Source organism: Pomacea canaliculata, linkage group LG12, assembly GCF_003073045.1.
Source record: "Pomacea canaliculata isolate SZHN2017 linkage group LG12, ASM307304v1, whole genome shotgun sequence".
NCBI lineage: Eukaryota > Metazoa > Mollusca > Gastropoda > Architaenioglossa > Ampullariidae > Pomacea > Pomacea canaliculata.
Genome location: NC_037601.1, coordinates 19,090,794 through 19,103,868, shown reverse-complemented (window position 1 = coordinate 19,103,868; position 13,075 = coordinate 19,090,794). Strand labels below are relative to the sequence as shown.

At 35.3% G+C, this 13,075-nt stretch overlaps 2 protein-coding genes across 8 annotated transcripts; one reads left to right on the top strand and one right to left on the bottom strand.

Moving 5' to 3' along the window:
- Positions 1–902: 902 nt before the first annotated feature.
- Positions 903–3,311, bottom strand: LOC112576919 (60S ribosomal protein L13-like). 2 transcript variants are annotated; one of them, XM_025259791.1, is made up of 4 exons: positions 3,235–3,311; positions 2,748–2,995; positions 2,145–2,318; positions 903–1,153 (listed from the first exon to the last, which is right to left on the bottom strand). In XM_025259791.1, the coding sequence occupies exons 2-4, from the start codon at positions 2,991–2,993 to the stop codon at positions 950–952; spliced, it is 624 nt and encodes a 207-aa protein (XP_025115576.1). In that variant the 5' UTR covers positions 2,994–2,995; positions 3,235–3,311; the 3' UTR covers positions 903–949. The 2 variants fall into 2 exon arrangements, with proteins under 2 accessions (XP_025115576.1, XP_025115577.1); XM_025259792.1 differs by having other exon boundaries at positions 3,216–3,240.
- On the top strand, positions 3,260–12,639 carry LOC112576917 (mannosylglucosyl-3-phosphoglycerate phosphatase-like). Of its 6 annotated transcripts, none has more exons than XM_025259785.1 (14): positions 3,260–3,310; positions 4,747–4,948; positions 5,200–5,286; positions 5,652–5,791; positions 6,120–6,245; positions 6,478–6,600; positions 6,905–7,070; positions 7,366–7,461; positions 7,575–7,742; positions 8,256–8,428; positions 9,081–9,158; positions 9,612–9,736; positions 9,918–10,065; positions 10,319–12,639. In XM_025259785.1, the coding sequence occupies exons 2-14, from the start codon at positions 4,786–4,788 to the stop codon at positions 10,430–10,432; spliced, it is 1,707 nt and encodes a 568-aa protein (XP_025115570.1). In that variant the 5' UTR covers positions 3,260–3,310; positions 4,747–4,785; the 3' UTR covers positions 10,433–12,639. The 6 variants fall into 6 exon arrangements, with proteins under 6 accessions (XP_025115570.1, XP_025115569.1, XP_025115571.1 ...); XM_025259784.1 differs by having other exon boundaries at positions 3,279–3,340; XM_025259786.1 differs by having other exon boundaries at positions 3,300–3,320.
- The last annotated feature ends 436 nt before the right edge of the window (positions 12,640–13,075 follow it).

Below are 13,075 nucleotides of genomic sequence, written 5' to 3'. Positions count from 1 at the left end.
TAGCTGTGCAGACTACGGGTAGCGACTTGTAATGAGAAATAATGACATCAGTAAATAATAAAAATATCTGTGTATGGATTTCATTTATATACTTGAACTGGTTTCCACTATATTCAACTACACATCAAATATATGGAAACAGAAAAAGTGAAATGTATGAAGATGGTTTCCATTTTTAAATTCTACAATAATCACTGAAAAGTATTTGTTTCACGGTGCGGATTGGAAGAATGGAGTTTGCCCTGCAAAAAAAAAAATCAGGAATTTGTAATTTAGTATGGACTATGTATAGTGCAATAAATCTGCTGCAGTTAGGATTTTGCTGGTTGCTCCAGGCTTGAAATGGCTATCCATGGTCACTGTGGTAAATTTCACCTAGAACTGCCCTTGTCATATATTCCCATCATTGTCAGTTGCAGTCATTGTCATCAATATTAGTCTTTGGATTGAGCGTATAGATGGAATATGAAAGATTTAAATTTTGAAACCCAGGTGATATCTGATGCTCAAAGGCTTGCATGTTGTATAATGATTGCATGTTTTAATCCATCACATCAATAAAACCCACTCTTTGCGAAAATTTTAGTCAGTAACTAGATCTTGGTTTCTCCAAGCACATTTAATTATTTTTAAGTGCATCAATTTGGATTAACACACAAGATTTTGTACTATTATTGGTGCACGTTCTTTATACTATACCAGGCCCCAACATATTTATTTCAAATCTAATAGTGATCCATTTTAGAAATCTTGAAAACTTGTCTAGCATTTCATTCCATTCATGTTTTCTCACTTGCATTATGTGGACTGCAAAAACAGGACACTGAAAAACCACTAATTTTGGAGGTGGATATAACTGCTTCACACTTGTTACCACTAACCCACAATAATAATAAACTGTAGAAGTGGCACAAACTTTTTTATTGCCAGCATTTGCAACATAACATTTCTATTTGTCTTTATCTTCGGCTTCTCTCTTCTTCTTTTCACGTCGACCAAACAGCCTTTTGTTAGCACGAGCCTGGCGCAACACAATAAATGCATTGAATTTCTTCTCTTCTTCCGTGATGACTCGAGCCTTCTCACGCTGGACTGGCTGCTGCACTGGCATGACTACCTTCTTCAGCTGAGTTGCCATCTTAATCTCCTCAGCCTGAAAAGTATTTTTTATGGTCTAAAAACAATTTCCAGTGAAACATTTTGTACAGTAATAATTTTGGGGGTGCTTTGCTGGTGTAGGTTGAACAGAACATTTTAATTTCAACATATGCCATGTTCTAAAGTATTGTTGGTAGCTGTCAAAATTTCTTTTATCTCAATCATATAGAAAAAGGTTCCTTTAAGATTTGTCATATGGCAATTCCAGTACAATAAAGTTTCTTTTCTGCTTTGAATCTATTTTAATAAAGGTCAGAAATTATTCTAATCCCCATGTACTTGTACGCATATAAATGGAGTGATCATTACTTGCCTTGCTAACTTACTTTGACTTTTTTTTTTAGTACCCAATGGGGCCCCTATTTATTTTTATTGTTTTTGTTCTGGACTTTTTGTGCCTGTGGTCTCATATTTTGCATCTATGACTTTTCATGGATTACCAGTTTTTTTTATATTATCCACTGCTGCATTACTGCACATACTGGTAATCGGAATAACCAGACAGAACCTGTTTTCTTACTGCTGATGTGCTACAGCTGATCTTCTGGCATGTATGTCTGTCATGATTCTTCAGACCTATAAGCCAAAACTTTCCTTCCAGCCCCCCCCCCCCACCTCCGATTAAAACAGACAAAAGTCCAGGGGTTTGCCAAAAGAACAGGAGACTCCAGCTCTCCCATTCACAATACTGACAATACCAGTCTATATATGTACACATGTGATGTCTGGTTTAGAGAGCATTCTATCCTGAAACCAGACCTCATAACCGAACTCAGAAAAGGATACAAGGGCCTGGAAGAAACCGTTCAAAGAAACTAGTGATAGCATCTAGACATTAAACACAAAGCAACTCCATAACAACCATATCTTCTGTACAGGCATAAAATCAGGTGGTTGCAATTTTGGAATATATTTAATTTAGTCCGCTCATTCGGAAACATGATTGCAATTTTGCTATCTTAACAGAATGAGCATAAAATACTTACAGTGGCGTCACCCTTCTTTGGCTTGCTCTGTTTGCGTGGGAACAGGATCAGTTTGGAGCGGTACTCCTTTAGTCTCTGGACATTTTGTTGTAGTGACTCCATAGATCCATTGCGACGGCGGAAGTCAACAGCAATTCCAATGGTCTTTGCCAACTTGGGATTGATTGCAGCACCCTTAACAAAATTTACAGCCACCATTTACTAAAGATGCAGAGAAAACTCATCACCTTTACAAAAACACCTTAATTTCAAATCGGAGATTCAAAAAGTAAAAGGACGTGTTTTTGTCACAGTTATAAGTCTATATGGTTGTGATTTTAACCTTTAAAAAAACTTTAGAACCTAACTCACGCATACACCCACACACAGAACAAGATATAAACACTGGCAAAAATATGGAGCAGATGAAATCTTAATAGCTCATTTTACACTTTTCACAAATTTCTTCTTTCGATTCATGCCTTGATTACGGTGTAGGCAATTTAAACAGTTATTTTATTTTAAAAAAAAAAAACAAACGACTGTCTTTGAAGCCCTCTGTAATTCATCTTCACTAAGTCAGAATAATGAAACTGCTTTGAGATAAAAAGTTCACACTTTTACCTTTAATTCCTGGAGGGTGAAGCCACGTCCAGCTCGTACACGAGTGTTGTATTTGAAAGTTGGGCATCGCACAACTGGTCGGAGAGAGCCTGCAACTGGGCGAGGAGCAATCGCTCGAGCTTTCTTTGCACGATTCAATCGTCGTCTCTGCTTGCGCATGGGCTGGTTGAACCATGTTCTAACCATACGCTGCCAGTCTTTATGGAAGTGCCCATTAGGGATAACGTTGTTTCTTTTGAGCGCCATGGCTAACGAATAAAAACAAAACAAAACTATAGCAGTATGCAGCCGTCGTTCCACATGTATCCAACAGGGGTCGACTGAAAAAGTGACTTATTTCACAATAGCAATTAAAAAGTGATCATCGCATATATATATAATGTGCAAATAAACTCCTAATTAAATTTATTTCGACTTTTAATATCACGATGGTAACTATTACACACTAGTTACACCGATATTTCACACCTTTTCTTTCCTTGCTTACCTCAACTCAGTAGAGAGACCGGAAAAGGAAGTGCCCTGACTGCAGGGGGAGATAAATACTAGGAAGTGTGAGCAAGGTGGAGGAATGTATGAATTGATGGGGAAAGGCAGGGGAAATTTTGTAGCGATATTGTCATACTGGGTTGTTGATTAGAATAATTAAATTCTTGTAAAGAAATTCACCACCTTTATGCATGTAAAAAAGTCATGCAGGTGTATTTAAACTCAGTACGTTGTTTATGCTAAAACTCGAAATCTCTGCTTCCTTAGAAAGTTACATTTCTTATTATTTGTATAGATATATATGTTTCTAAGAGTGTTGTATGCCAAAGCGAAAGTAAGACACTTGTAAATACAATGCTACTTGATTAGGGCACTCGTCGCCATGACACTTTTTACACAAATGAAAGGGGGTTAGAGTTAAGGTTAAAGGTTTGATCAGCAATAATAGTCCAGTGCCCTTCTGTAGTAGAGTTTTTTTCTCTTTTGCCGCCCTATAAAGCCCTGCTGAGACTAATTCCGGGAAACAGGAGACATTCTTATGATTACAGTGAAGAGGGTGGATAGACGAGTCATCAAATTATAAAATTGTTTCAAAGGTTTAACGTACAAAGAAAGACTTTTAAATTAAATTCCCTAAAGGCGAGATGCATCAGAGGAGATCTCATTCAATAATTAACTAGATTGGTTATTTTTCATGCATAACTTAGACCATGAAACACTGTTAAGAATTTATATGCAATATAGTTGCACAAACATTGTAAAAAATGTTTCTGCCTAAAAGGTAGCATCTCTCAGGAATTGTTTTGAAGAACATATGACAATAATTTGCCAATACATGAGGAACATGTATTGATCTTAGCCGTCACTTCACAAATACCAGTCACATCCACATTGGCAGATGCCACTACTCGCACTATTGTATAATAGGTACACTAAAAGCTTTATAACCTCAATACTGTCCAAGAGAACTGTCAAAATTAATTTGACAACTGAAAGTCTTGAGCTTGTCAGACCAGATCACAAATCTAAAACAAAATGGGACATTGCTTAAGCTCTCCTTAAGTTGAACATTTTTATTCACTTCCTGCCCACTACCATCACCAGTTGGTGCAACTTACCTTTCAGTGGTGTGGTGGCTTGCACACATTTTCAATCCACAGAGTTATGTCGGCACGAGCCTTGTGCTCCTGGCATGTCTAACCAAGCCAAACGGTCTGTCAGGGGAGGGTCAGACTAAAATATTGCACTCTAGCCTTCCAGGTTTGGGAGTTTTGCTTTGGCTAAACAACCACTCATGTAAAAAAAAACAGTAATGGTACCACAACAAGGGTCTGGTCGGGAAGGTTCCTCTCTAGAAGATCTTACAATATGGCCCTGTGCTCCTTGAGGAGTAACAAGGACTAAACTAACTCCTGCCCACTATCATTCTGCATCAATTAAAACTTAATTGCCCAATTTACCCAATTTTAAATTTTATAATTATGTTTTTAATTTTAATTTCTGTTTCTAGATTCTGACATGCAATCTGGTATACTGAAGACAAAATAAGATGGCCAGTCTGACTATCCTACATTTCAATGATGTATATAACATTGAAGGACAGACAGATGAACCTGCTGGAGGAGCTGCCCGTCTTGCAGCGTATGTTAAATCCTGTAAGCACCTCGACCCCCTTGTATTATTCAGTGGCGATGCTCTTAACCCATCTCTGAGTAAGTTATCAATTATTTTGCTATCATTTATATATGCTTATATATTTATTACAGCATTGCTCAGTCTTAGATGTGACTACAAATATCTTCAGATTTACAGAGGTCTTCTCAGAAATAAAAAGATGGAATACAAAAAGCTAACAACTGATATAACTATAATCATTAAAGTCTGGGATACAAAGCTTTTATCAATGCATGAAGTTGTCATTTTAATGAAGCTATCTTGTTTTCATGCTTTTTCATATTTGCAGTGAGTATTTTCCTAAAAGGAGAACAAATGATACCAGTTCTAAATGAAATTGGAGTGAAGTGTGCTGTTTATGGGAATCATGATTTTGGTAAGAGACAGCTGTGCCAAATGTGTGTGACATGTTTTTTATAGGAAGAGTTATCAAAGCTTCAGATTTATAATTAAGTTTAGTACTTTTTTTAGTCATGCATATTTTCTTCGTTGTTAAAATTAAAGATGCGTTGTTGTTTTTTTTTGCTCCCATATGAAAAACCATATAAAATTGGCATTTTTTTCTCATGAGTAATTATTATAGGAAAGACATGAATTTCAGTCATTTCTGTTTATAAATTGCAGTGGCGCTCCATAACTCCTATAAATTATGCTTTAGTTAAAATCACTTGTCCATTCACTTTTTACTACTCCTGTTTCATTGTATAAATAAAGTGAAACTTAAATATCACACTGTTTCAGATTTTGGAGTAGATCATTTGGAAGATATTGCTGAACAAACAACCTTCCCATGGTTACTCAGTAACATCAAGGACAATGTGAATGAAGAGCCACTTGCTCAGGGGGAAATAACTTGTGTTTTGCAACATAATGGCATTAAGGTATTTGGAAATACACAACTGTCTTTAATGTGTATGTGTGTGAGACTAGACTACTAAACTGACTACAAGTCCATATGTTGTATTTACATAATAGTTATTTGACTGAATAGCAGATGAACTGGCTTTCATGATGAGATCAATGACTAACAGATCAATTTTGGGGTCATCTTTGTTCCTATTCCACTTCTTGCTATCCACCTTTCTTTTTGTGCTTTTGTTGTAATTTGAGTATGGTGTATTTGTATTGTTTGCTTATAAAACTATGTGCACTTGTATGCATATGCTTGTATTTACATGTAATTCTTTGCATCTATTCACCCAATTACAGCTGGGAATTATTGGTCTTGTTGAAGAAGAATGGATTGCAACTCTGTCAACAGTGGATTCAGACGACATAACATTTTTGGATTTTGTTGATGAGGGTCGTCGGCTGGCTTGTAATTTAAAGGAGCAGGTAAGCCGTTGGGCACATAATTCATAAACTGCAAAAGAAGATAAAAAGAAAAGGAACATGTTCATGTGTTATAATGCTGCATTATTTCATTTTTGAAAATTGGTGCATCTGCATTTTTTATGCTAAATAGTGTAGGCAAAACAAGTTCCTATTGATTTTCATCTGCAGAACTATTAAGATTACATTATTATAACAGAACTGTTACAATGATACATTATTTTGTATGACATAGGGAGCAGACATTGTCATAGCACTGACCCACATGCGGTGGCCTAATGATGAGAAGCTTGCTGAAAATGTTCCTGAAATTGACATTGTCTTGGGAGGTCATGATCATGATTTTGATATCAGACAGGTATGGAAATAGTACCCAAAAATTATTATATTATTGTGTATTATCATAGTTATTAAATATGGGGTGAATAAAAAACTTAGCAAATCATCAGATCTTTTTTATTATTTGTTATATGGAAAGACATTTTCATGCAGCTGTGTGCAGAATAAAGATTTATTTTTGTGTAAACCAATAGTATCTAAAAGGATTGGATCTTGGCATAGGCATACAAATACAGCATTAAAATTTTTTGAACTGGACAGGCCATGGAGTGACAAAGAAAAGAATTTGTCTAAAATCTTACTTTCCGTGACCTTTTTAAAAGGTAAATGGAAGATATGTGCTAAAAAGTGGGACAGACTTCAGGAACCTGAGCAAGCTGACATTAATGCAAAACTGCAGTGGGTGGGATGTCAGCATAGAGCGAGTGGACCTGACATCAGATTATCCAGAAGATGCTGAAATGAAAGAACTTGTCAACAAAATGCTATGTATGCTGCCTTCAACAGTATCTTAGCTCACTCTTTTGCTGCCATTCTGGCACATAAAAGAACACATGCATTCCCACATGCAAATACATTTTCTTTGCGTAAGATCTGTATGCAAGTAGCAGTATTTAACTTGTTTGTAAAATTAGCATCTTCCCTTTGTCTCAATTTTTAAATAAAGTGAAATCCTAAAAAGAATTGTGGAGACATCCTAGGCATTTTCCAACCTTTTAATAACATTTAGCACAGCTTGCACAGCATATGATAAAAGTAGTATTATCTTTTTGTTTTTATATAGCTAAAGTGGATGACAAAATGGACACCTATTTAGGTACCCTTGGTGTGGATATGGATGGCCGGTTTGGCAGCGTACGAACCATGGAAACAAATCTTGGTAAGGGAGAAAAACCTGGACTGTATATCCTTCCATTACATATGCTAGTTTCTCTGTGCTGCATTCTGCAGTGTTTGTTACATTTCTGATAAAACTTTTTTTTTTCATCACAGGAAACTTTATCACAGATATCATGCTAACTGCAACTAATGCTGAAGTAGCTTTGCTGAATTCTGGCACCCTCCGTTCTGATCGCATCCATCGCAAAGGAGATTTCCGGCTTCGTGATTTGCTAACCATTCTACCTCTGCCAGACCCCCTTGTGGTTATTCAAGTCTCAGGTATATATCTGTTTACATTTTCATTGATGTGTGAGAATGGTAACATTTAATTCCAAACCAACTTTACATTTTTTAAGCTGCATTCAGTTGCAAACACATATGGTCAGCATATTAGTTTTTGTTAATGTTAGCGATCTACATTGTTTCACCCTTCTATAGGTGTTAGCATTATTCCTTTCTTTTCATGGAGATCTTGTTTTCTTTTACGAAGGCTAATTTAAGAACTTGCTATTTTGGTTCATGATGTAGATTCCCCTTTGCTTTAGCTATGTGATAGTGGTACAGTGGGTAGAAATTAGTTTCTCCTGTTCTCTAATTAACTCTTATTACCAGTGAAAGGCTGTGTTTAGCTTTGCCTTTACCTATTTTTAAAAATTAGTTTTTTGTGTTCGCTAATTAACTGTTATTTTAGTTGTCAGCTCAAGACTGTCTATAATGTTAAAAAGAATCATGGATAATAGGTGATAACTATAGCAGACAGCAAAGCATGGCTTTTGTGACATGTTTCAACAGGTATGCAGCTTCTTGGGGCATTAGAAAATGGAGTGTCTCAGTATCCTCGAAAAGAGGGTCGCTTTCCTCAAGTAGCAGGTGTGAGCTTTGGCTTCAATCCCACCAAACCACCTGGTCATAGAGTGCCAGTTTACAGTGTTCGAGTTCAGGGAGAATGTTTAGACTTGGACAAGGTGTGTCTGAAGTCTTTTGCTATTGCTTCTTTTCTATACACACAATTTTTTTCTGGAAATCTTAACTGTATATAAACATAAATTATGTACAGATATTATGCATAAAATTATGTATATGGTTTCGCATCCACAAGGTGCAAGAGGTTTTAAAAGCTATTAAAATTGGGAATTTTTAGACCCTCAGTTAAAATTATCCAGTAAAAATATTGGAGGTCCAATCAGTCAGTAACAGAAAAAAAGAACACAGCAATATATGTAGGTTAACTTTATTGTGATATTTTTCTCGTCATTTTTTATGCATATTAAAGTATATTACATAATGAAATATTACCTTTCCTATTTGGCTTATTACAAAGTGCTGTATATGATGGGACTCTAGACCTAAACTCTTATATTTTTCAACTCCTAATACTGAATTGTTTATACTGTCAGATCCATTAAGAACTTTTCTTTAGATAAGTAGGGGCTCTCTTACATGATATGTATGTTTCTAGGCTATGTGAAACTATACTTACATAACTATAAATGATATCTACTTTTCATAAGAATATAACTTTTTTAGTAGAAATTATAAGAAACATTTATTTTATCATTTTTGTGAAAAGTGTAAGGTATTTATTCATTAATAGTTTTATGATAATGCCTTTTACAGTGCTACAGGGTTGTAACTAAAGAATACCTTGCAACTGGTCATGATGGCTATGACGTGTTCAGGGAGTGTGAGTGGTTGGTAAGCAACTTGTCATATTGAATGATTGAAATGTTGGAATTTCATAGCTACTCTGTAATTTTGCACTGTGTAGAATGTAATCATAAAACTACATTTGCATCATTCTGCCAGTATTGCAACCCCTTTAATTTTGGCTTTATTCTTTTTCTTGAATTTATTTCGAGAGGGCTGAGATCTGCTCACTAGCAGTATGCATGCATTTTTTGGTCAGTGCTCGTTTTAGGCTAATGTTCGCTGCTTAATTACAGTCCACCAAATTTTATTTAATGCATTTGTGACAATGTTAAAAGGGCATTTAATTAGCACCCTCCACCTTTCTCATTTATCTCCTCCTTGCTATTAACAATTCAACATAAAAAAAAAATGTTTTGCTAGATAAGGAAAATAATGTATGTATAACACAACAATTAAAAATCGATATAATATATAACAAATCAGTTTTGAATTCTTCAGGTGAATGATGAACAGTGCCCAGCATTGTCGACTGCTGTTCAAAACTACTTTGAGTCTGTTCAGATCTACCAAGGCATCAAAGAGTGCAAGTCAGGGCACCGCCAACCATTAGTCCCTGTGATTATGTGAGTCATGTAGTTTTCACTGCAGATGAACAAGCTCTTTATCAGTTCAGGGAGATTGGAATGTTAGTGCCTATTACCCACATGGTTCTTTTTGACAATTTTGCAAGATTGTAGGATATCAACAAACATTTTACTTTAGGAAGATGGCCATGCTTCTAGCCTGCTTAATTATTTGTTAAAGGAAAGATCGCTTGGTGCGTCAGGCAAGTGTAGAGCATCCAGACCGACCACATCACTTGGTCCGCCAGGAAAGCATCCATGATGCAGAAGCAGAAAGCAGCTATCTAAGTCCCCATGTTGAAGGTCGAATCTTTATTCTTACAGAAGAGGTAATTCAAACATTTTTGTATACTATTAATGTTTTCAAGCTTTTCAAACTATCAGCTTTCATGTTTAGGTTCTTAAATTTTGTATACTCTTAGTACTCAAACCTAGTTTTTACAAAGACTTAACACATTTTTTAAACAAATTCACATTCCTTGATATATTTTCCATTCCTTTCTAAATTTCAGTAAACTTATAATGCTTTTTGTAAACATTTTATTAAATAATGACCTGTATAGCATATATTTTCTGCTTCAGACGTGTGAAGCTATGCAGCAGATGGTTTCTCCTACTGTACTTCATCACAACCTCAGCATCATAAAAGAGGCTTCTTCAGCCAGGAGCTTAGAGAGTCTGGAAAATATACATTGATTTATTTATAACTTTAACTATGAATGGGTACCATCCTAATTTTTTGACAGCCCTTCCAAGTGCAAATGCACTTACAGATAACATGTGCATTGTGTGAGCAAACAGTAATTTCTTTAATTACTTTTCTTCACAATTATATTCTTTTCACATTGCATATACATAGTACTCAGAGCATGTCAAATGTGTTGTCCGTTATCCAGAAAAGTGAATGATATGAGTTTAACAAAGTCTTATGTGACCGAAAAGACAGTCTGCTAACATGTACTTGTTCTTGTGGGAAGCACTTATCTACAGGATCATATCCATATCAGTTTTTGGATCAGCATCTGTTGGAGGAGAAGGGCCTTTTGATAACAAACACGATGATCTATATGTGCAATCCAGCAAGAAAGAAATTTTTTTTAAGATTTGTGCTCCCAACTTATTAAACCTTTGTTTTATATTTTCAAATTTATAAAAAAATTTCAAATAGCTTGTCAGTTTTTATAAGTGTTCATATTTAGAGGCATTATATATTTTGCATTTACTGTAAGTGCATTGTAGATTTTGCATTTTTTTCTACAGCTGCAGTACCGCATTGACCAATTATACTCTATTTTCTTTAAGCATCTGACCTCTTTGCATGGCTTCTAGAGGTATATGAGGCTACATATAAGTGGTTCCAGGGCCCATACATCACTGTTTATAGGAAAGTGTAACTGTGATATCCAAGACTTGCAAATATGCTTGTTACACGAGAGAATGTAAAAGGCGTTTTGTGTGAAGCTTCCTAAAATGACCCGCGTTTTGAAGAAGGAGTTATTTTCTTGGTTTGTATTTGTTGCAGTTATGCTCATCTTGTAGTTTAGTATTTGCTGATTGGAATTCTTCTTATCCTTCAGCATTATGCTCAGGATGATTATGGCAAAAAGAGATTTATTATTTGAGAAGGGAAAACTACTTTATTCTTGTTTTGGGGATTTAGTGCACATTCTTCTCCTTGTTGATGTTTAAATATTTTGAGAAGTTTTCACAGATGCCTTCATGATGCTGATCTGGTTTACTTTGGTAAAAATTAAAATTTTATAAAATGTTGCATATTGTTTTGGTTAGATTTCTCTGTCACGCTGATTTTAAACGGGTTGGTATATGAGATTTGGCAAAGTTTATTAAATATCATAGAAACATTTGTAAGAGCATAAGATATGACATTTTAAGTTGTCACTGCATGGATACAACTTTACTCATGCTGATCAAAGGTGCTTGTCAAACCGATTTACTTTTGTATCTTATACACAAACTGGTTTCCTAGTATGTCTCTCAGGTATATTTTCTTTTTTGTATTAATGTTGCTTTTTACTTAGTTTAATGTTTAATATGTACTCTTCATAAACAGCTTGCATTTTATGGAAACATAAGGTATGTTATTCAAAGACAAGTTATTTAACGGTTTCCAAAACCTAAATAAGAACATATTTATATGCAGCTCAGACCTGAGAAATTCCATCAAACTGGTGTAGCTTTTTTTGTTGATACAGTAACTTAAATTTATATATATATTGCTTATATATTTTGTATGCCTTCATATGACTTAGATCGTTTTATTTCAAAATGTCATTAAATACAAGTCAATATATGTATATGACAACATTATTGTTATTGTATACGTACTATATGGATTTTATAGTTTGATCAAAATATTTTATATTTACATTGTTTGCTAAATTAGAGATGAGCACTTCCCTCACATAATGCTGGCCCCAAGAAAAGTGAGGTCTTTAACATATCACTCCCCAGTGACCAGATATAATAGGTATATAAGGATGACCTTTACCTGGGGAAGCAGATAGCCTAATGGTTAGAGGACTGGTGTCCAAACTTAGAGGTATGCCAGTTCAGTATTGGTGTATTGCAGCAAACTTCCCCACCCACCCACCCACCCCCAAAAAAAAATCAGTCCAGTTGTCAGGAATGGGTACCTGACACCATAGAAGGTTGGGGAAGGTAAGGCAGCAAGGGAGGGTAGGGCACTGGCCTCTCATAAAGCCAGCCCCAAGCAAAATGGTCTCTAACACTTCTTTCCAACATTCGGAAAAAGGTGAGGGGATGACTTCATCTTTATTTATATAACCCTTTGTGAATTTATCTTACAAGATTATTTTGCTTTTGAGTGTTACTTACATTCCATGTGCTGCTAAATAAACTATTACACATGGTGAGATAGAAAATTACATGTTTTTTTTTTTTGTTAAAATTTTAGACAGCATGAGTTTGGAAGGTTTGTTTTATAGTAATAAGAAAAAAATTCTTTAGGCAAATAAGTGGAGAAACTTAAATACTTTTAAAAGTATTGTAGAATGATCCAAGGATACAGTTTTATTGTGCTTCAAAATCAAATAGTGCATTAATTCAGCAGCAAACCATATATAAGTAGATAAGGCATCATCACTGCGCTCACCTGCGCCATAAGCATGCATGTTTTAAAACAACGCTTCGTCTGATCAATATTCTGTTACATAAACAATTCTTTCGTGAACACAAACCACACCCTTAAACATTTTTAAAGGCCATATATTATTGTAACCATGGACGTAGACAGGGATCTAAGTTCGTGATTGTAACAAACTGTGAAAGGTTTGGGGACTACAGAAGTGAAAGTTTCAC